The 23,783-nt window shown below is 40.3% G+C and overlaps 1 protein-coding gene across 2 annotated transcripts in view; it reads right to left on the reverse strand.

The window, feature by feature from the left end:
• Positions 1 to 23,783, reverse strand: part of TTC39B (tetratricopeptide repeat domain 39B) — a 126,808-nt gene that overhangs the window by 72,837 nt on the left and 30,188 nt on the right. The window contains exon 2 of one of the 2 annotated variants that reach the window (XM_031034045.2): positions 19,381 to 19,415. In XM_031034045.2, the coding sequence (XP_030889905.1) occupies positions 19,381 to 19,415 (35 nt within the window). Of the gene's footprint in view, positions 1 to 2,834; positions 3,122 to 19,380; positions 19,416 to 23,783 lie in introns of those variants that run through there. The other variant, XM_031034046.2, reaches the window with a different exon arrangement.

The raw sequence follows: 23,783 nt of genomic DNA on the forward strand, positions 1-23,783 counted from the left end.
TGTTCTCTGCTTTTTTTTTTTTTTTTTTTAAGATTTATTTATTTATTTGAGACAGAGAATGAGAGACAGAGAGCATGAGAGGGAGGAGGGTCAGAGGGAGAAGCAGACTCCCTGCCGAGCAGGGAGCCTGATGCGAGACTCAATCCCGGGACTCCAGGATCATGACCTGAGCCGAAGGCAGTCGCTTAACCAACTGAGCCACCCAGGCGCCCCTGTTCTCTGCTTTTAATTCTGCTTTTGGTTTCTTAGTATCTTCTAATACACTTGAATAAAATAAACGGCGGCTAGAAAATCTGGTTACTGGCCCCATTTTAACTCGTGTGACCTCTGTCCTCGCTCTCTAGCTGTCTGTAAACTAAAGGAGTAGTAGAAGAGGGTTTTTTTGTTTTTGTTTTTGTTTTTAAGATTTTTTATTTATTTATTTGACAGAGAGAGACACAGCGAGAGAGGGAACACAAGCAGGGGGAGTGGGAGAGGGAGAAGCAGGCTTCCCGCCGAGCAGGGAGCCCGATGCGGGGCTCGATCCCAGGACCCTGGGATCATGACTTGAGCCGAAGGCAGACGCTTAACCACTGAGCCACCCAGGCGCCCCAGAAGAAGGGTTCTTAAACTTAGTTGCCCACAGTCACCAGGGAAGCCTGTAATAAACACTGTTCTCCCTCTGGAACTCAGGTCACTGGTGAGCAACCAGGTCTGGAGACCACCAGAAGGGGCAGAGATTGGAAATCAAGTCACACCTGGGATCAAGTTCTAATTCCTCCACTCACTTCCCGTGTGACCTTCAGCAATTTCACCTCTCTGTATCTTGGTTTACGTGCTTGTTACAACAGAGATAGTTAAGTCGTTTACAGGATTGAAGGGAAGATTAATGTAGGCACAATACCCACTATGGCTGGCCCACTGCAGATGCTCAGTAAACGACAGGGAAGTCCTCGGCCTGGCCTGGGTATTCCTCATGGCACCCTATCATTTCTCCACTGTGGCCCTTACGAAGTTTCCAGCCGGCAGGGTGTCTCTGCCATATTCTCCACCCCGTCCCCGGTGCCCAGCACAGTTCCCATAACAGTGCCCAACATCACAGCAGGCACTCAGTAAATATTTATTGAATTAATGAATCAGTAAGATACTAAGACATACTAGCATAACCAATTTCCCTTCCCCTCCCACTAGACTGTAAGCTCCTCCAAAGCGGGGACCATTTCTTATTTACTGATCTGAAACCAGCACTTAATACAGTGCCTGTCACATACTTGTTGAACTAATCAAATTATTTTCACAATCTCTTTCCAGCTCAAGTATACCAAGGATCTGTTGCTTCAGAAGACCTGGGACAGAATTAGTTGCAAGGATCTGTATGCTCTGTATATGTCTGGCCGCAGACTATCTACACTTCCACAGTTGAAAAATTACCACAGTTGTAATGAAATAATGAGGCAGTTTTGAATGCTCTCCTCACCTGCTAAAAATATCTGCTCCATGAGGGCACATATAATATCTTGTTCAGCATCATACCCCCAGGGAGCCTGGCAAGAGCTTTGCAACAAATATAAAATATAAACCTTTATTGAATGAACAAATGAATACATGTAAGTTCCTTACAAGTCTAGGTAAGGCAGAATTTCCTATTTTTAGGAATCCTTCCTAATTAAATTCAAAGTTCCTACGTTTAGGTCTAACAAAATGTTTAAAAATAAAAACAGCAAATGTTTGATCTCTGGGTGGTAGAGTTTCTTTTTTAAAATCCTTGATTTCTTTCACACTGCAGGAAATCAACCAAAATACTGATACCCACAAAGCTCATATAATATGTCCCCCTCAGTCAAATATATTCTACAGCTACAAAGATGACTGATACTAGTTGTTGTTTAAAAGTATTCTGACTACTGATCTCTGAACAAACCAACTTTTAGGAATTGCTTTAGCTAATGTGATGTTTAAGATAAAGGAATGAGATCCGTAACCAAATGATATGAATCACTGAAATCATAAGACTGTTCATATAACCAAGACAAATCAAGAACATATGGGGGTTTTGATGGGAACCAAAACTTAACAAAATGTTCAAAATTGATTCCATAATAATTCAGCAAGGATACAGTTCTAGCCTCCAGTGAATTCCAAAGGGGGAAAGTAGGACACAGTGACTAAGGACAGATGTTTAGGCTAAAGAATCTACGTCATCAGAAAAAAATGGCACCAATTCAAATGCACAATTAGAAAACGGGTGGTCATGCAAAGGTCACTTTTTAGTAATTCCCACCCCCTGTAATCTGCTACAAAGACACGGGGAGAAGCCAATGCAGGGCTTCCCGGTGAGAGGTAAAGTCTAGGACTACAAACCCCAGCTATTCTGAGAACGTGCCAGCGTACTTAATCTTGCCTTACGGTTTTAATCACCCTAACAAAACAACACCCTATAACGAAGCCAGCAAGGGCCATAAGACGGATGAAGTGACTGCACAGTGGGCTGTCATCCCCCTTCCATTGTTCTGCAGTCCCATGCACACCTTGCAGCAGCAGTAAGCCAGCCAGCCATGGCATCCCCAGAAGACCACATCCTCTGCAGCAGCAAGATTTACGATTTTCTCCCATCTCAGCACTCACCCTCAGGAAGCCCAAAAAAGGGGAGGAGGGGGGTGGGGAGAGCCCTGGCCTGCTTGACATGAAGCCTTTAATAAAGACAATGTCCACAAACAAAACCTGTAGGTCTCCAATGCGATTCAACTCCTATTTTTAAAATGTTCATGGTTTTCCTTAAATTAAATCCTCACAGATCTAAACAGAACGTTGCAATCAGACCCCCAGGAACAGCTTTAAAAATGCAACATACTCACAGATTTAGAGCAGCTGTAACTTTGGAGGAATGAGTCTAGCTCACTGTGGAGATGCCTTTCCCTCTCTTCTACCAGATTTTTTAAGGCAAACAGAAAGAAGACAGTCCTCAATTTAAAGGCCAACAAAAATCCTCGGTTTCTGTTTTATGTCTTGGTCGCCAGTGAGACTCTCAATTGAAGGGCATAAGAAGAGAAGTTGCTGAGGCTGCGGACAGCATCCCAGAGCTTCGCAGAGCAGAATTTAAGACATGTCAGTTAAAGTGGCAGCCACACTCATTGCTGTGGCTGACGCTTCTGCGGGAAGGGATGCTGGGAGTTCGCTCCCCCCACCCCCCACCATCCCTGCTGCAGCCTAATTCTGATCCATCACTGTTTAATTATCCTAGGGAAACAGGCAAGACAAACACAAATGGCCTGGATTTAGCAATTCTCCAAGGTCTCTTAGTGATTTTTCACCCAATCCAAGGATTCGTTTCCATCTAAAGAGGGCCAACTGAGGAATGAAATCACTTCTTTTTCATTTTAAGGAAAATGTAAGAACAGGCAGATATTCCCAGGTGAGAGTTAACTTTTATATCCCAGGGACTTCTTTAAAACACTAAAATAAGGGAAAATCAAGTTCTCTAAGGTTTTTAATCTAACAGGTTAAATGCACAAAATTTAAATTTAAATTAGCAAAGTGAAATACACATATGACATGACAGTCCACCAAATATAGCTCTAAATGGCACTTTAAACTTAACATTAGATAAACAATATTTGAGCTGGTTTTGATGAAACTAAAAAAAAAGTAGGCTTAGAGATGGTCAGTGACTTTGCAGCTTTCTTGTCTTGCCTTAAGTGCTCTTCCACATATTAGAACTGAACCATTTTTGGGGCGCCTGGATGGCTCAGTCGTTAAGCGTCTGCCTTCGGCTCAGGTCATGATCCCAGGGTCCTGGGATCGAGCCCCACATCGGGCTCTCTGCTCAGCGGGAAGCCTGCTTCTCCCTCTCCCACTCCCCCTGCTTGTGTTCCCTCTCTCGCTGTGTCTCTGTCAAAAAAAAAAAAAAAAAAAAGAACAACCATTTTTATGTTGGGGCTCACCATTTTATCTGATTATAAAAGTATCGGGTAAGGTAGTCTAACATTTCTGGATTATAAAATAATAAACTCCCTGAAGAGAAATGGAAAACAAAGAAGAAATAATTACAGCCGTAATCTCATAACCCAGAGACAACAAGTGTTAGTATTTTATAATATCTATTTCTAGTCTTTTTCCTCCATATATATGGAAACTGTATATATATACAGTTTTCTTTAATACTATTATTTTACATGTTGTATACTACCTTTTCCACATGGCTTTATGTTATGATTATTTACCCATACATGTGACCCATTTCTACAAGTGCTCCAAAGAGTTAGCATCTGCAATGTCAGTCAGTGAACATATAGTTGTGCACCTACTGTGTGCTGGGCACAGGGGACACAGTAGTGAGCAGAACACACATGGTCCCTGCTTCTTGGAGCTCTCAGTCCAGCAGGAAAGCCAGACATTCAGCAAATGATAGCATATATGATAGGTACTACAGTTCAAAGGAAAACTATAAGACACTTTAGAAATATGTAAGAGACCTGGTCTTGTGAATGTCAAGGTTTCTCAAGGAATGGCAAGCCCAACTACAAAATTATCAGTACAAAGGCGCCTGGGTGGCTCAGTCAGTTAAGCGTCTGCCTTCGGCTCAGGTCAGGATCTCAGGGTCCTGGGATCAAGCCCCGCATTGGGCTCCCTGCTCAGCGGGGAGTCGGCTTCTCCCTCTCCTTCTGCCCCTCCCCCCACTTGTGCTCTTTCTCTTTCTCTGAAATGAATAAATAAAATCTAAAAAACAAAAGAAAAGAAATCTTCAATGTAAAATTAACTTAGCCATGCTCAGAATCTCACAAAGGCTAAAAGACTCCTTTGAGAATGTTGGAAGAAATATGACAATTTGACATGAATCTGACATGACCGTAATGATGCATTCTAAGGAAAAAATAAAACACCACACATCCAAATAAGTTATGTAGATATTCCAGGTGATCAAGGTCAACATCAATAGTGATAAATCATGTTGGCAGCAGGTATTCTTGAAATGGTATGATAATAATGGCACTTTATCCCTATGGTCTCCCTTCCCAAAACCCATAACCCCAGTCTTACCATGAGAAAAGCACCAGACAAATTCCAATGCAGGGCATCCTACAAAGTGTCTGACTAGTACTCCTCAAAACTATCAAGGTCATCAAAAAGAAAGAAAAGCCTGAGAACCATCACAGCCAATTAGGGAAAAACTAAGTAAATCTAAATAAAGTATGTATTTTAGTTGGTCATAACATATTAACATTGCTTCATTCGTTATAATAAATTATGCTACTAATGTAAGATGTTAATAATGGGGGAAACTAGGCATAGGGTATATGGAAACCCTTTGTACTATCCTCTTGACCTTTCTGTAAATCTAAAACTGTTCAAAAAATAAAGTCTATTTTTTAAAAACATTCTCTTTCCCAAGTTGAAATTAACTTTATTTTTTCTGATCATTAGTAAAACATATCCCATAAAAATTTAGGCAATGCAAAAAGATATAAGGGGCTTTTTTGAAATGATAAATACCCTAAAATCCTACCATGTTCAGATAACCAATCCCAAACAAAATAATTGTGTGTATGTGTGTACTGTTCGACCATACATGATATTTTTAGCTGTGTTAAACTCCATAACGGTCCCCAAAGATGTCCAGGTCCTAATCCCTAAAACCTGTCAATGTTACCTTATATGAGAAAAGAGACTTTGCAGGTGTAATAAAACTAAGGATCTTGAGATGCGGAGATTATCCTGAATTATCTGAGTGTGCTCTAAATGGAATCACAAGTATCCTTTTAAGAGGGAGGCAGAGAGATATCTGACACAGAAGCCAAAAGATGTTGTGACCAGGGTGCCTGGTTGGCTCAGTCGGTTAAGCGTCCAACTCTTGGTTTCAGCTCAGGTCATGAACTCTCGGTGGTGAGATCAAGCCCCACCTCGGGCTCCACTTTGAGCGTGGAGCCTGTTTGGGACTCTCTCTCTCCTCTCCCCCTGCCCTCCCCCCATCAATCCCTGTCGCTCATGCTCTCTCTCTCTAAAAAAATTTAAAAATCAAAATAAAAGCTGTTAAAAAAAAAAGAAGAAGAAGAAGAAGATGCTGTGATGGTGGAAGCAGAGCAATTTGAAAATACTATGCTGCTGACTTTGAAGTTGGGGGAAGGGCCATGAGCCAAGGAATACAAGAAATGCAGCCACAGAGGCTGGGAATAGGCAATAAAATGGATTCTCCCCTAGAATCTCTCAAAGGAGCATAGTCCTGGCGACACCTTGGTTTTGACAGTGAAAAGCATGTCAGACTTCTGACCTCCAGAACTCTGAGAGAATAAATTTGTATTTTTCAAACTACCAATTTTATGGTAATTTGTTACAACAATTATACGAAATGAATACAGTACCCTTAAAGACCTGTATTTCTTCTTTTTCAGTTATTTGCATATATCCCTTGGACAATTTTTCCATCAGTGTTCTCTTTCTTGATTTGCTTTTTGGGATTAACCCTCTTTCAAATATGCTCAAAATATTTTCCCAGTCAATTCTCTATTGACTTGGTTTATTGATCAAAACTATCACTCTTTTTTCCTATTGGTGTCAGGCTTAAAACATACTTTTCAACCCAAAGAATACAGAATTCCTCACCTTCACTTGCTTCTAATATTTAAAAAACAAAATCTCCAACTTTTTTTCTTTATTACTAAGAACCATGTAAGGTTATACATCCCCATACCCATGTCCCTCCACACTTCAGGCCCTGGACTAGCATCAACACCAAAACTTGGACAGAGAATAAATGTCGGGGAGGGAGACTGGAAACTTCCTGGAGACCCCCACCCATACCCATATTCCCTATGTCAAGTCTGTCCCCTCAAACTAACCGAGTGCCTCATGTAGAGAATGAGTTTGGCAAACATTTGTTAAACTATACAAAACAGGCAAGCTCACCTTATCCCTGGTCTGATGAGGTAGATCTCAGAAATGGGAAAATGGGGAAACAGTCAAGTATAACAGTTACTCTTATTTCTAAATATTCATTAGATTTAACTAAATGTCTTCTTTTCTTTTTTACTTTTTTAAAAAGTGTTTTTAGGGGCATCTGGGTGGCTCAGTCGTTAAGTGTCTGCCTTCGGCTCAGGTCATGATCCCAGGGTCCCAGGATCGAGCTCTGCATCGGGCTTCCTGTTCAGCAGGAAGCCTGCTTCTCCCTCTCCCACTCCCCCTGCTTGTGTTCCCTCTCTCGCTGTGTCTCTCTCTGTCAAATAAATAAATAAAATATTTTTTTTTAATGTTTTTATATTATGAGGTAGCCATTTTGAGGCAGCATGAAAGTAGTTATATCAAAATTTCTTCTAATTGGGAGGAATAGTGGTTTTATAAAAACAGCAGTGCTCCCAATATGACATTATACATTAATTAATTAGTATGTATATTACATCTGCTTTATACTTTGAAATTTTTTAAAATGCAAATAAATTCTTTCATAGGTTAAAGACATATGTTACAAAATAATTTTTTTACTTACACTGAGCTGTCTGAAAAGGTATCCTTATACTATTTTAGTGACTAAGTTCTACTGAAAATACAGGATCCACCTATGTACCTAAACAATAAAATTGTACTGAGATGTTGAGAATGTTCTCTCAAAATACATATGCTTTAAACAGTTGATCATGGAATTAATTTCCTTGTAGTAAGTACACAAAATTATTTTAATCAAAGCAAACCAATATATTATTGGTATAATTTCTTTTAGATTGCAGGTGAACTTTTTAAATGGCAAAGAATCTCTTAAATCAATGGGGATCTGACACATAGAACTTTATACACCCACACACAGTTTTTTTTTAAAGCTGCATAAAAGTAAAGTCAAGCTACCCCTGCAGAAAACTTTTACTGCCAAAAATAGAAACCAAAAGCTCATAACTATAATGCCTACAGGGGAGACTAAAACTATGCCTATACTTCTAAAAATGTTAATTCATCAGAGTTACATGGAGCTTTAACAGTTTTGAGTTCTAGTTATAACATTCTGCTTACAGGTAATAAAAAAATACTCCTAGCACTCTGGACAATAAAAAAAATAAATAAATAACAAAGAAATTACTTTACACAATAATAAATGTGTAAATACCTCTTCAGGTTTGGGGTTTGTTTTTTTTTAAGATTTATTTATTTATTTTAGAGAGAGAGAGCATGCAAGAGTGCACAAGCGGGAGGGACTGAGGGAGAGGAAGACAGAATCTCAAGTAGACTCGTGCTGAATGCGGGGCTCGATATGGGTCTCAATCTCACGACCCTAAGGTCATGACCCTGAGATCACAACCTGAGCTGAAACCAAGAGTCCGAGGCTTAACCATCTGGGCCACCCAGGTGCCCCAAATACCTCTTCAGTTTTAAGCAACATCAGAGTCCTTTAGATTAGGCTAAGTCTTCAGATTATTTATTAAATGTATAAGACACATGATACTGAACTACACATTATACACAAATGTACCCAATGCAAATATTACTCCCCCTTTCAGGGGCTCTACCCATAATGTTCTACAAACACAATGACACAAAAGGGGTACAGTGAGAAGGGAAGAAAGGGAGAACCAAAGAGAGAGATTAATTTTCCAAACATAAGCAGTGGAGATGTTTGACACATTTCAAAAGGCAAAGTTCTCAAGTATCTGCTTTTGAGGGGTTTTATTAGTCATTTTAGGTTGCTATTTTTATCGAGATGGATGAAGGTGTCAAAACAAGGCAGATAAAGATGATAGAAAGTTAACAAAAGGCAGCCTAGCTCACTATCTCCCTGAGGATTCTCACAGCTTGTTTACATACTCCTCAGATAGAAAGAGCGTCAGCCCCCAGTTGAGAAATGGCAAAGGAGACACCAATAATCCTGGATAGTGTTTACTACACCCAAACAATTGGACATTACCTAATTATGTATGTATTTGGGTTGAGTAACCAACCAGCTGCAACTCAATCATCATTAAAAAAAAAAAAAATACACACCCCAAAAGCTCTTTTAACTCACTCTCTCTCTGAACGATCACAGACATTATCACTGTGCCCTGTACTTAGTAAATTCTCAATAAATGATGCCTGGATTTTTTTAATGCACTGAAAATCCTTGCAGTCCACTTTGAGTACTCATCTACATTTTCTGACTAGTACATTAATTCAATAAATTCATTAATTTGACACATACAAATTGAGCATTTACTATATGCCGAGCCCGGTGCGTGGGCGCAGGGCACACCATGATGAGCAGAACAGACCAGTCCCACCCTCCTGGAACTTAGAGAACAAAAGAACAGATGGTCAAAAGCAAGCAACAATTAACTACAAAATGACAAATTGAAATGAGAAAAACAAACAGGATGACAGGATAGGGAAGCGGGGGAGGAGTAACCCATTTAGGAGTCATTAAGAAAGGTAGGAAGGTATTCAAGCTGACAGGTGATACCCAAGTAGAAGACCCGGGAGGAGTGGGAGGAAGTCACTCTAGTCTGAGACACCAGCTCAAATCTAGGCCAGCAAAGGGCTTGCTCAGTCAAAACCCTGAAGGAGGCGTGTGGCTGGAGAGCAGTAAATGAGAGTGGGGGGTGCCCTGGACCAGGTTTCCACCTGTATGTGGGGGCCTGAGCACCTCAAGCCTTGTGGACCCGGTAGACTGGGGGCTTCATCCTCAGAGACACACATAAACTCATGGACGGATGCTAAGTAAGGGAGTCACATCATGCAATTTCATTTCTAAAAGGATCACTCTGTCCTAATTCAAACAAACATGCTGTTAAAAAATAAATTAGGGAACAACCGGGGAAATTTGAACACTGATAGTATCTTTGATGACTATTGTTAATTTTTTTAGGTGTGATAACAGTCTCATGATGCTTTTACTTATTTTTTTTTTAAAGATTTTATTTATTTATTTGACAGAGAGAGATACAGCAAGAGAGGGAACACAAGCAGGGGGAGTGGGAGAGGGAGAAGCAAGCATCCCGCGGAGCAGGGAGCCCGATGTTGGGCTCGATCCCAGGACACTGGGATTATGACCTGAGCTGAAGGCAGACGCTTAACGACTGAGCCACCCAGGCACCCCTCATGATGCTTTTAAAAAGAGACCTAACTTTTATATTTGTGTACTAAACGATACCATAGAAGACATATAGATTAGATAATAGTTCTGTATCAATGTTAATTTCCTGACAATCTCTTAAAGGTAATTCTGTAAGAGAACATCTTTGTTTTTAGGAAGCACATACTGAGATATTTAAAGGTAGAAATAAAGTATAATGCAGCAGCTCTTTCTGCCCACGGGTCCTGTCCCCATGCTTTAATAAACCACCATTTTGCACCAAAAAAAGAAAGAAAGAAAGAAAGAAAGAAAGAAAGAAATTATAATGTCTAGAATACAATTCCAAATAACCTAGGGGTGGATTATAGTTGAAATAAAATTGGCCTTGGGTTCACAATTGTTGAAGGTGAGTGATGAGCACAGGCGAGTTCAGTTTCCTATCTGCTCTGCTTTTTGTACATGTTTGAAATTTTTCATATTCAATTCTTTTAAAAATAAGATAACTTTGGCTGCTGTGTGGAGACTGAGTGGGGTGCCGTTGGGAAGGTGGGAGGACAGAGAACAAAGGAAGCAAGAAAACACGTTAGGCAGCTCTTAAAGTAATTCAGGCAAACCTGAGACTGCCTTGAGCTAATGAAACAAAGGAGAGAGAGTGAAAAGTGAACAGATGGGAAATAAATTCTGGAGGTAGACATCATCAGACTTGGTATCATGGAAGTTAGGGGAAAGAGAAGGAACCAAAGATGTCTCCCAAGTATGTGGCTTGAGTGAGTGAGTGAAGATGGGGAAGCCCAGGAGAGGACAAGGTTTCAGATGATGAAGGCTGGTGAATATCACGAGTTCCGTCTGTAACATGTACATAAAGGTGTCTGGGAAACATCCAAGTGAGTGATCACATAAGCAATGACTGGACCGATTTCCCATTACAACTATGGAAATAGCCCCAGACAGAGCAGAAAAGAGCAGTTGCCATGCGTAGAAGGGCACTAAATGGAGGGGGTGAGGAACTCAGCACCGGGAGCAGGGTCCCTCTGGCTTTAAGACACAACCTGGACATTGGTAGGTGGGGTTGAATGACGGTCAGAGAGGCTCCTGAGTCTGCAGAAAAGGCAACCACAGTGGCAAAGGCCCTACTCATAGGGGTTCACCAGCCATTCATTCGGCCACCAGTAACACCACTTCTTCCACTGGGCCTCCTTGGTAGCAAGAGACAATTGGACCAAAGAGGCACTAAGGAGCTTTCCTTTAAGCTATGAAATCCTGTCAGTCCTCCTCATAGTGGGTGAAAGAGAGCATTTTTAGAATATGTGTACCTTAACTCAAAATGTACATATACACTCTGTCCCCCAATAGCCTTACACGAAGAACTTCTCATTCTGGAATTTCCCAGTACAATAACAGACCATTAAAGGACACCTAAAAGTACAAAAGAAAATGCAAAGAAGAGCAATTCAAGTAGTGACAATACAGGTGAAAGGCGAGGGATCCTGCTCAGTCTGGGCTTTTTTAGGGAACTTTATTTCCATGTATTGTATTCATTAACTCTGACACACAATTTTTCATCATGTAGTATCCCTGAAACCAGGATGCATCTTAAAATTGACAGGAACTTTGACTGGCCTAGATCAAAGTTCTTATGGAGAGGATCTACATTTGCTTCTGCCAGTTACCTGAGGGCACCACCAACCTGATTCACTTAAAATTAAATTACCTGCTTGAGGTTGTTTGGGCCACACTGATAACTAATATTCAGACCGCAAACCAGCTGGTTATCCAAATTCTTAAGAGCGTTAAAAAGGTAAACATAGGACCCATCAATTCCATTCCTGAGCACGTATGCCAGAGAATTGCAAACATATGTCCACAAAAGACTTGTACACAATTATTCCCAGCAGCATTATTTACAGTAGCCAAAAACTGAAAACAATTTGAACATCCATCAACTTGTGAATAGATAAACAAAATGTGGTGTATCCATACATTTGAATATTATTCAGCCATAAAAAAGAATGAAGTACTGCTACATGGTACAACATGAATGAATTTCGGAAGCCAAATACAAAAGAACACTTATTGTGTATATGAAACGCCTATAGAGACAAATCTAGAGACAGAAATTAGATTAGTGATTGCCTAGGGGGTGGGGACAGGAACGGGAAGTGACAGTAAAAGGGCACAAGGTGTGTATTTCAGGTTATATAAAGTGCTTTAGAAATAGATTATAGTGATGGCTATGTAATTCTGCAAATATGCTACACTTAATTGAATAGTACCCTTAAAATGGGAATTTTATGGGATATAAGTTAGCATTGCAATAGGGCTGATTAAAAAGAAATGACCAGGGCAGAGAATCTCATGAAAGGTTTTTCCTTTCCCTCCCTACCCAGTACCAAGATTGAAATACACAAGTTCCCTTACCATGTCCTCCTGCGTGACAGTTTTATTTTTCTTTCCCTTATACAAGGTCTCCTATAAAATTCTTTTTTTTTTCCTTAGTGGTATATAAGATAATGACATAAATGCCATTGAGGGGCACCTGGGTGGCTCAGTCAGTTAAGCATCCGACTCTTGATTTGGGCTCAGATGATGATCTCACGGTCCTGAGATGGAGCCCTCAGTGGGGCTCCACACTGAGCATGCAGCCTGCTTAAGATTCTCTCTCTCCCTCTTCCTCCACCCATCCTCCCCTGCTTGCATGCTCTCTCTCTCAAAAAAAATATTTTTTTAAATTTAAATGCCATCTTTGATCTAATAAAATAATTGTCAACCTGGTTGAGAAAAGGCAGGTGGGTTGGGGGAGGAGATCCTCTCCAGATTTGGGCAATAATTGTATTGCCTAAGAGGGGAGAGTTGAGCCAAACAAAATCAGAGAAAAATGAAAGTAAATCCAAATCTGCCTGGAGTTACTACTTATAATTTCACCACTATGAAGAAAAACATTAACTAGATGTTTTCCAACTAGCATTCACTGACTTTCACCCCAAATAACCTTAAAACAGAGCAAACTAGTCGATCATAATCAGTTGATCTAACCTAATAAGAAAACAAAATGGCCTTAAAAGCTTTATCTCATTGTAATCTACCATTTATAGTTCAAAAGAGAAGGTGTAAAGAAGGAAAAAGGGAAAAGTCCCTAAGAAATGCTATGCTACAAAATATTCTTATTTCCATCGTAAGCTTCTTACCACTCAGTTAAAAATGTCTATTTCAATTTCTAGAGGTAAGGATAAATTCACAGTAGTTCTTGCACATAAACACATTCATTCCCACTGCATTCACACTGCCTCAGGACTCGATTCAACACATCCCCATTTCTAGGTAAGGATAAATTCAAAAACTTAATAAGATGCTATGGAATATAAGAGATTACTGCTGAGGGCGCCTGGGTGGCTCAGATGGTTAAGCGTCTGCCTTCGGCTCAGGTCATGATCCCAGGGTCCTGGGATCGAGTCCCACATCAGGCTCCCGGCTCAGCGGGGAGCCTGCTTCTCCCTCTGACCCTCCCCCCTCTCATGCTGTTTCTGTCTCGCTCACTCTCTAAAAAATAAATAAAATCTTAAAAAAAAAAAAGAGAGATTACTGCTGAGAACATATTAAACCTGCATCTGTTCTAACAGTCTTTGAATAAAAAGGAAAATCTTAATTAACTCGTACCTGACCAGGGCCCTCCATTTAATTAGATTTTTGGTCCATTGCCCCCTATGGTTTTTATCAGAAAAAGATTAATCAAAAACACTACCAAGTCATGAGGGCACCTGGGTGGCTCCGTGGGTTGAGCGTTTGGCTCTTGGTTTCGGCTCAGGTCATGATCTCATGGGTCTTGAGATCGAGCCCTGTGTTGGGCTCCAAGCTCAGTGGAGGGTCTGCTTGAAGATTCTGTCCCTCTCCCCCTCTCATGCTCTCTCTCTCTCAAATAAATAAATAAAATCTTTAAAACAACAACAACAACCACTACCAAGTTACAATGATTCCAAGTGGTTAATCTCCACCCTCCACTCGACAGAGGCCAGGGATCCTCGGTGACCCATCTTCACTTTGTCCACAGGGCGGTCAGGTAATTCTGGTATCCCTCAAAACCCAAAGCCAGTGCCAGCCTCCTATCTCCTAGCTCTCTTTTGGAACCCCTGAAACATTTTATTTATTCTTTGAGTGTCATATCACAGTCAATTTATAAATAGACTCTTTATATCCACCATTATACTGTCAGAGATGGTAGTTGTGCAAAGAAGGATACTGGTCATCAGAGAACCAAGAAGTAACGCCAGCAGGGAATTGTTAAATCAGGAAGCGAGACACTAAAGCACCGCTAATCCTCTGGCAAATTTCTATAGATCATTAACACGCATCTAATTTAGAGTCCCTCCCAAAGAGGTCATCTCCTTATGCCGAGCAGGTCAGAAAGTTCCCAAACAATTTTAATTTTTATGAAGGACCCGTTCAATGTGCCACTAACCATTAAAAAAAAAAGTCTCGGGCGCCTGGGTGGCTCAGTCGGTTAAGCGACTGCCTTCGGCTCAGGTCATGATCCTAGAGTCCCGGGATCGAGTCCCGCATCAGGCTCCCTGCTCAGCAGGGGGTCTGCTTCTCCCTCTGACCCTCCCCCTTCTCATGCTCTCTCTATCTCATTCTCTCTCTCAAATAAATAAATAAAATCTTAAAAAAAAAAAATAAAATAAAAGTCTCTTTTTTTCCCTTCAGTTCTAAATGGCGGAGATGTTTGTATGATCTAGCAGTTTGCAAACCTAGCAACTTCCCAAAACAGTCAGTTAAAATAACACAGTGGTTACCACAAAGATTCAGAAGTAGGAAAATCTGTGTTTGCGGTGGTAAATCCATTAAGCAGAAAAAGAGAATAGGAAATAGTTTTCTTTTGTGGAAACAATTTAAGGCCTCCCTCATCTGTTAGCTTGCATCTTTTCATTAGAAATTCAGGCAAAAATATTCACAGGAATAAATTAATCATCAGGTTGGCATGGGGACCATATCTTGCTACAGAGAAGCTGAAGCATCACTACCGGCACTAGAGACATAAAACCAAAATGTGTGGTTCAATCAGCATGAGGAGAAGGCTCTTCTGAGCTTAGCAGCTAATGAGTCATGAAAGGAATGTCACAGCATCACAAATTTAAGAGGAAACAAGAGAAAAATATTGACAAACTGAAATAAGGACAAACTAAAAGTTCACACAAAAAAATAACTAAAGAACTGTTGACAATTAACATGTATTTGTAATCACAGGGAAAACAATTTGTAAAAGGGAAAAGACTGAATAATGGATTACTTCTGCAGTATTTTTAATTTCAAAAAGGGTAACACAGGAGACTTAAGTACAGAAATACCACACTCTGTGTTGAGGAAATAAAAGGAACCATCCAAGTGAGGTCTCCTGTGAATGAAGTATATATCCTACTAACTTTCAGAATGTCATTTTAAAACATTTCTGGTCATTCTAAAATTTCCTTAATATACATGACACAAGTCTCTACCTTCTTTTTTTTTTTTTTTAAAGATTTTTTTATTTATTTGACAGAGAGAGACACAGCGAGAGAGGGAACACAAGCAGGGAGAAGCAGGCTTCCCGCCGAGCAGGGAGCCCGATGAGGGGCTCGATCCCCGGACCCTGGGATCATGACCTGAGCCGAAGGCAGACGCTTAACCATCTGAGCCACCCAGGCGCCCCAAGTCTCTACCTTCTTAAATGGAATATATTAGATATAATTTAACCTTTTTCCAATGTCTCAGAGACAGAATTATGAACATGATTTTCTCATTGGAGACTGAACAGCAATCGGGGTTGGGGGTGGGGAGAATAGGAAGGTACCAATATTTACTGAGCACCTACTATGTGCTTTACTCCATTACCACATTTAAATTAAATTTCATTTTATCTTCCCATAAATCTATGCAAGGATGAGGAAACTGAGACTCCGAGAAATTAATCCCATGCCTCCCAGCCAGTAAAGGGGACACCGGGAATGAATCGCAAGTTAACCTGTCAAATCCGAGGGCTGGTCTCTCTAGAAAGGTGTATCTGGTTGTGTCCACCTAAGCAAAGTAAAACCCTGAGGCTATGCTTTGGAGTGCTGTGACCATATGTCACATTTTCTTTCTTCTTTTACTGTCATTTTTTATCACCATCAGCAAACTGACCTCTAAAGCTACCCCCTCACCATACCTTCCAGAACTCTAGCAAAATTATGTCAAAAAGCAAAGTTTATTAGAGTCAGGTCAAAATTAATTGTAAACAGACTCTGGATGGAGCCCACCACTACAGGTAAAGGGCAAGACTTTTAGAGCATGAACTCTAATATCCACTTTGGCCACCCATTCTGGCTTTGGACTCTATTTCAAAAAGGTGAGGTTCTCTCTTAGGCGATGTATTACCAGGATATATCTGGTGATATATTACTATAATGTGTTGCTACATACAAGAACATGTCCCAAGGACATTTTGGCAACATTAAAAAGGAAACAAACTCTTTAAGAAACTGTTTTCAGGGACACAAGAAATAATGCACACCAGAAATGTAAAAGAGCAAGATAAATTCTAGAACGGGTAAAACTTTGGGTTTGCTAACCTGAGCAGGACAGGGAAGTAAAAATTAAAGGAAGAAAAGAAAATGCTGGTGGATATATACAGCCCAAGAGAGGCTGAAAGAGGCAATGAATGGAAAATAAAATGCTAGACAGTAGTGTTCAAAAGCATCACCATCACAGGGGTCATTGTTGGGACACTGTTCTTTTAAGAACCAATCATACTAACATTGAAACACCTAAAACAGTTGAACAAAGAGCAATTTTTATGCAGACACAGACACACAGATGAAATGAACACAACAGAAAGCCCAGAAACAGAGCACCATTATTTTAATGAATTTATTTGATAAAGGAAGCATCATACATAAATTTTCTTTCTTTCACAAACAGCAAATGGTGTTGGAATAGTAGGCTAGCAATTTTAGGGTTAGCAGGAGATATGGATCTAAATTAAATCCAGTTATGTTAATTAAGTTCAGGGGTTTCGTTTGGGTAGTTTTCATTTTTAGTACAACTATGCCCTTACTGATTTCTGCCAACTGGATCTGTCCATTTCTGAGAAGGGCGTTGAAGTCATCAACTATGGTAGCAGAGTCATCTATTAGTTTTTGCCTCATGTACTCTGATGTTCTGTTGTTAGACTCATACACATTAGAACTGTCATGTCTTCCTGGAGAATTGATCCTTCTATCATTATGTAATACCCTTCTTTATCTCTGATAACTTTCCTTACTTTGAAGTCTGTTCTGTCTGAAATTAATAGCTACTCCTGCTTTCTTTTCATTAGAGTTGGCATGGTATATTTTTCTCCATCCATTTACTTTTAATCTATATGTGTCTTTATATTTAAAGTGCGTTTCTCATAGACAACAAGTAGTTGGGTCATGTTTTTGACCCATGCTGACAATCTCTGTCTTAATTGATACATATAGACCACTGATACTCAAAGTGATTATTAATATGGCTGGATTAGCATCTACCATATTTATTACTGTTTTCTATTTTTTGCCCTTGTTCTTTGTTCCTATTTTGGTCTGCCTTCTGCCTTCTGTGATTTTAATTGAGTATTTTATATAATTTCATTTTCTCTCCTTCTTACATATCAGTTATATTGGTGGTTGCCCTAGAATTTGCAATATCCATTTATGACTAATTCAAGTCCATTTCCAAATACTCTCTGTACTATCTTCACAATAATTTTATAAATCTAAAACTGTTCCAAAATAAAGAGCTTATTTTTTTTAGTCCTAATCACAACTTTTTCTTTTTCACATAAACAAACATTCAACAATATAAACATTAAAATTTTTGGACAGCATAAAAATTTGTAACTAACATAAAGAAAAATAGCAATTAGGGAAAACACCTGAAGCAAATATAACAAAAGATTAAAGTTTTAAAGTTCATAAGTATGTAAGAGAGACAGTGAGAAAAAGTTAAGCATGTAAGACTAGAACTTATATAAAAGGAACTACAATGTGGTAAACAATGGTAATAAAGAAAAATTTTAAAAACTTAAGCACTTAGTTATTACTTGAGTAGCAAAACCATTTCAAATAGCACCCAGTGGTGATGCTAAATTTTATTTTCTTTAAAGATTTGTTTACTTATTTGAGAGAGAAAGAGAAAGAAAGCAAGTGTGAGCAGGGGGAGGGGCAGAGGGGGAGGGAGAGAAAGAATCTCAAGTAGTCTCCTTGTTGAGCTTGGAGCCCGATGTGGGACTCGATCTCACAGCCCTGAGATCAAGACCTGAGTAGAAACTAAGAGTCAGACGCTCAATCAACTGAGCCACCCGGGCGCCCTGTGATTCTACATTTTAAACCACTTCACTTACACAGTATTGGTAACCACATAAACTGATAAAACTCTTTTGAAAGTGTTACGGACTGAATTGTGTCCCCCAGAATTCATGTGTTGAGGCCCTAACCTCCACTGTGATGGTGTTTGGAGATGAAGCCTTTGGGAGAAAATTAGGTTTAGATGACATCCTGAGAATGGGACTCCCATGATGGGATTAGTGCCTTTGTATGAAGATGCCTCTGTTTGTCTGTCTGTCTGTCATGTGAAGACCTAAGAGATGGCAGCCATCTACAAGTGGGATTGAAACCCCATCAGGCTCTGCACTCAGCACAGGGTCTGCTTTGGATTCTCTCTCCCTCTCCCTCTGCCCCTCCCACTCGGGCTCTCTCTAAAATAAATAAATAAATCTTTTTTTTTTTTAAATATTGTATAAAGTGCAATAAAAATCTCCATCCCTTTTAATCCAGTAATCCTACATCCATGAAGTTAATCTTTGGAGATAATTAAAAAACATGACAAAGCTATATACATGAAAATACTCATTACTTAGTTTTAAGTTTTTAAACTGGTTAACAACCTAAATGTCTAACAAAGGAGAAATGGATAATTGTGGTGTTCCACTTGATCTAATAGGGTATCATGTAAAATCAGTACAAAAACTATGCAGACTTACAGGATATGCTTGTAATAAAATTAAGTGCACACCAAAAGTGAAATTCCACAATATGAGGTTACTCATGTAAAAACACATGAACAAGATGTCATAGGGTTGGGTATAAACAAATAAAATTAAATTTGTTGGAAAACATTTCTTTTTAGTTGAATTAAGGTTACAAGAAATAATACTCAAAAATATATTTGCTAGTAACGTTAGATAGATTCTTTCTTAAGCATTATCACATCCTAACTCTTGAATTACAGAACTGATTTCTTTTTGGCAGTAGTCACAACTCTCAAAGAGTAAGGAAGAAATATTTACACATTTTATATAAGAGAACCATCAATTTTTCTTTACTATATTTTATTATGTTACTACTTACATAGAGATGGTTTCCATTGCATCTTCAAAGATGTCCTAGAGGGGAACAAAAAATACAATGAGTTTCTCAAGAATTAAGAACTCCAAATGTAGACAAAATGAGTATGTACCTAACTGCAGGAGCGAGGGTTAGGGGACAATCTGGGTGGGATGCAGTAGATTCACTCAACTTTTACTAACGGGCTGTCTTCCAGAGAAATCAAGCAAATGAATTTTAGTGAGGTTTAATTTTTTTTAAATAATTAAGACAGATAAAACTAGCAATCACACTGGGCTAATTTGAAGAGTGTGATTTCCTTAATGGAATTATTTTTCACTTCTTGGTCTCATTCATCCAGATACAGAATAAAACAACAACTGGATTTGCCCAATTTAGTCTTCTCTTACTCCATGGCCAAGTTAGCATCCTCTAGGCCTTCCTTTCACATCCAGCTCCACTAACGTCCTGGCTAGTCTTCCTGCCACCAACTTTGTCCCAGTTAATCTTTACCACAAAGGCAGCCCTTTCCTTCATGCCACTGGCCTGCCCATTCAAAAGCTACAGCAGGAAAAAACTCAAGTGCGCACACACACACACACACGCACACACACTCATACGCACTTACAAACACACACACCTCACACTGATACACACTAACACCCACTCAAACTCACAGTCACACACACACACTTGCAAATACACATCCACTCACAAACTTACCTACACACAAAGCTCCCTCATAGCTGCAAAAATCAAATGCACGCTCTCATTCAGATATTTGGGACTCTCCATAACCTAGTCCAATCTTCAAAGCATCGTTCTCCCTACATCTGGCCACCACCACCAAACCCAAGCACAAGGAACTCACTGGTGTCCCCACTCCCACGCAACTTGACACCCTCCATCCGAGTTTTCACACAGCTGTATTCTTTTCTTTCTCTTCTTTTCATAAGCTGGTGCCATTTCACTGTCATAGGCCTCTTTATGAGCTTTCCATTGCACTTAAAAAAAACCCGAACTCCTTCCCATGATCTACAGAGCCCTAGATGGCTCTACCACCTTCTGACCACCTCTCCACCGACCTGCACCCTGGCTCACCCCATTTCATGTGCAAGTCTCTCTTTCTGTTCCTTGAACAAGCCAAACTCATTCCACACCTCTCTTCATCATGCTCTCCTTCCTAGAATGCTCTCCGCTCAACTCTTCCTGTGGCTGACTCATTCTCATCCTTCTATTTCCAACTCAGAAAGAGAATGTCTCTAATAACCTCAATTAAAATTACTAAGACTAGTAGTTTAAAGTTTCTCATCATCTGATTTATTTCATTTATAAAATTTATCAAAATCTGTAATCATCTTGTTTACTTACTCGGTTATAGTCTGTCTCCATCAGAGCAGATTCTTACTTATTATGTCTACAGAAAAATCACCAAGGCTTGGCAGAGTAGTTGGTCAATAAATACATGTTGCCTAATGAATGAGTAAATTGAGCTCAGGCTATCAAGGCACTGATTACATCATCTCATTTCCAGCTATGATGCAGAAATGAGGAAAGAGGGTTATAGAACTTTTCCCTTGTGTGACAATTGATACTAAACAATGTTTAGACTACATCGAGCTCTACATTTAGGCAGGAAAGAAAAAAAGTGTATAAACACTAAGAAGAAACAACACGGTAAATAGTGGCAGAAGTTCAGACTTCAAGGGACTCCTGGGTGGCTCAGTCGGTTAAGTGTCTCTCTTCAGCTCAGGTCATGATCCCAGGGTCCTGGAATCAAGCCCCATGTCAGGCTCTCCGCTCAGTAGGAGCCTGCTTCTCCCTCTCCCTGCTGCTCCCCCTGCTTGTATTCTCTCTCTCTCTGTCAAATAAATAAATAAAATCTTAAAAAAAAAAAAAACTTAAAAAAATGTTTTTTAATTAAAAAAAAAAAAAAGAAGTTCAGACTTTAGGATCCCTGACCCATTAATCTACTACATTGGGAGGTAGGTATAGTCAAGGGCAATTCAATCTTAATCGCACTCTCCTGCAGCAAAAGCAGAAGCTCATAAACCAACTAGTAGAAGAGAAATGAGCTAGTCCTGAAGCAAAACAACCTAAGCCAAGAGTAAAAAGATGCTTCTCTGGCCACTATTTAAAATGACCAATTGAGGGGCACCTCGGTGGCTCAGTCAGTTAAGCATCTGCCTTTGGCTCAGGTCATGATCTGAGTCCTGGGATCATGCCCTGCATCGAACTTCCTGCTCGGCAGGGAGTCTGCTTCTCCCTCTCCCTCTGCTAACTACCCCCTGCTTGTGCTCTCTCTCTCTGTCTCTGTCTCAAATAAATAAATAAAATCTAAAAAAAAAAAAAAAAAAGGAATGGAGAAAATCTACCAGAGTTCTAGGATATTATTCTAATAAACTAGAGATGAGAAAGAGAGGGACAGAGAGAGAGAGAGAACTTCATCTATGAAGGCCAGCCAAAAGGTGAAAAATGTTTTCCATTTAAAAAGAGGAAAGGTGGGGCACCTAGGTGGCTCCGTTGAGCATCTGGCTCTTGGTTTTGGCTCAGGTTGTGATCTCAAGGTCACAGGACCCAGCCCAGCCCCAGGCTCCCATTCATTGAGGAGTCTGCTTGAGATTCTTCCCCCTTCCCTCTCCTTTGCCCCCTCCCCTTGCTCACAGGCACTCTCCCTCTCTATATATAATAAATAAATAAAATTTTACATATATATAAAAAAAAGAAAGGTAAAGAGAAGAACTAAGATTGATCGAGCGCCTATCACGTGCCAGGAATTTTACAAAAGTTATCTCACTTGTTCCTCCCCATTCATAGCAAGTAAATCCAGGTAAATCATAGGTAATTACCTGACCCATACTACACAGCTGGTAAGGGAAGGAACTGGGATTCAATCTCAGATCTTCAACTCCCAGTTATTTTTTTTAATGACCAAACTATGCACAACCTGGAACTCAGGCAGCTGGGCAGGAGCGGTGGGGGGAGAGGAGGGAACAGTGTCTTCTCACGGTCATACTGCAGCATTGTTGAACAATTCCTCCCAGCAATTCTCTCATTCTCTAGGAGAATATCCTTGTGTTTGACTTGACTATTTACTATCTGATTAGAACGCAGACACTGTGAGGTTACATGTTACCTTCTAGATTTCTGAATGGCAGGAAAACCTTAAAGACTACAGTTTTATTACCCTGTAGGGCATTACCCAGTTTTACGTATGACCTAGCAATCTTAATCTATCCTTGTTTTTTAAGCCTATAAATACCCAGTTCCTCAAATACTCTTTGAATCAGTTTACCATCTCACTGGTTTCCTCCACTGATGGGTCAAATAAAACTTTGACATGTTCATTTTGTATCTTTATGGGAATTATATTTGTAATTTGTGGAAATTATACATTAACAGCAACAACACACTCTCTCCCTAGGTACCTGCAAATATGATGGTTTCCCAGATCTGTCTGAAAATTGATGTGGACTCTGCCGGGGGAAGAAACACCAGAAGTCAGAGATCTCTGCTCAGACCTCCCACAGCTTATACTCAGGGGCCAATGGCTTCCTTTTCCTTCTGTTTCTCTAGGTTTCGACACCCAGCTCAAATTCTATCCCTCTGCTGCCGCTGCCTAAGGAGCTCCCTTCCTTTGTGGATTCCCATCAAGACCCCTAGGTCTGGCATTAGATCCGACTGCTAGTCAACAGCCTCCCACCCAGCACTACGTACACCCACATATATCCTCCACAGAGCATAACTAGATTTCTCTACCTATGGCCTCTTTGCTTCTCCACGCACCACCAACTTCCCAGTGCTTCTCCACTGCTGGTTTTTATTTGCCCAGTGATCACCGTAAGCTGTCTCCCTTAAACTTCCCAGGCCTGGGTAGGCTCAACATGTGAACTCCAGTTGAAACACATACGATCAGAGAAGCATCCAGAGTCCTTCCAGTTGAAAGACAGTAAGAGAGGAAAGATCATGCCGCTGACAAATAGGACATGCTCATAGGAAAGCCCCTGTGTTTAGTTTCTTCCTGGAAGGCTGCTGCATTTGCCTCCCCCATTCCCACGCTGGGCCAACCCTGAGGAGCGACTACCCTTGGGCATAGTGTAACAAATGCTTATTTGAGCCACACTGGCTCCTAATCATGCATTGCCTCAAAATGGTACCTTCTTCCAGAGCCTATCTTGACTCCCTGGCTGGAGTCAAGGGCCATTGTACACCTTTTGAACCCACTTTATAACCCAGCATAGTATTTTGCACTTCACAGACTCAGCAAATAATCGTTGCTGACTGGCTGGCTGAGTACCCTTGTCTTAAGAGGAAAGGTCCTTACCTTGAGCGGTTTTAGTTTGCAATTTAGCAAATGGGCTAACCCTGTATGTGAAAGAGTCCCTGGAGGACCTTCTGGATGCAAGGCTGGCACTCCAGGGCCTGCT

The sequence above is a fragment of the Leptonychotes weddellii genome, chromosome 14 (genome assembly GCF_054177405.1).
Source record: "Leptonychotes weddellii isolate Sample4059 chromosome 14, ASM5417740v2, whole genome shotgun sequence".
NCBI lineage: Eukaryota > Metazoa > Chordata > Mammalia > Carnivora > Phocidae > Leptonychotes > Leptonychotes weddellii.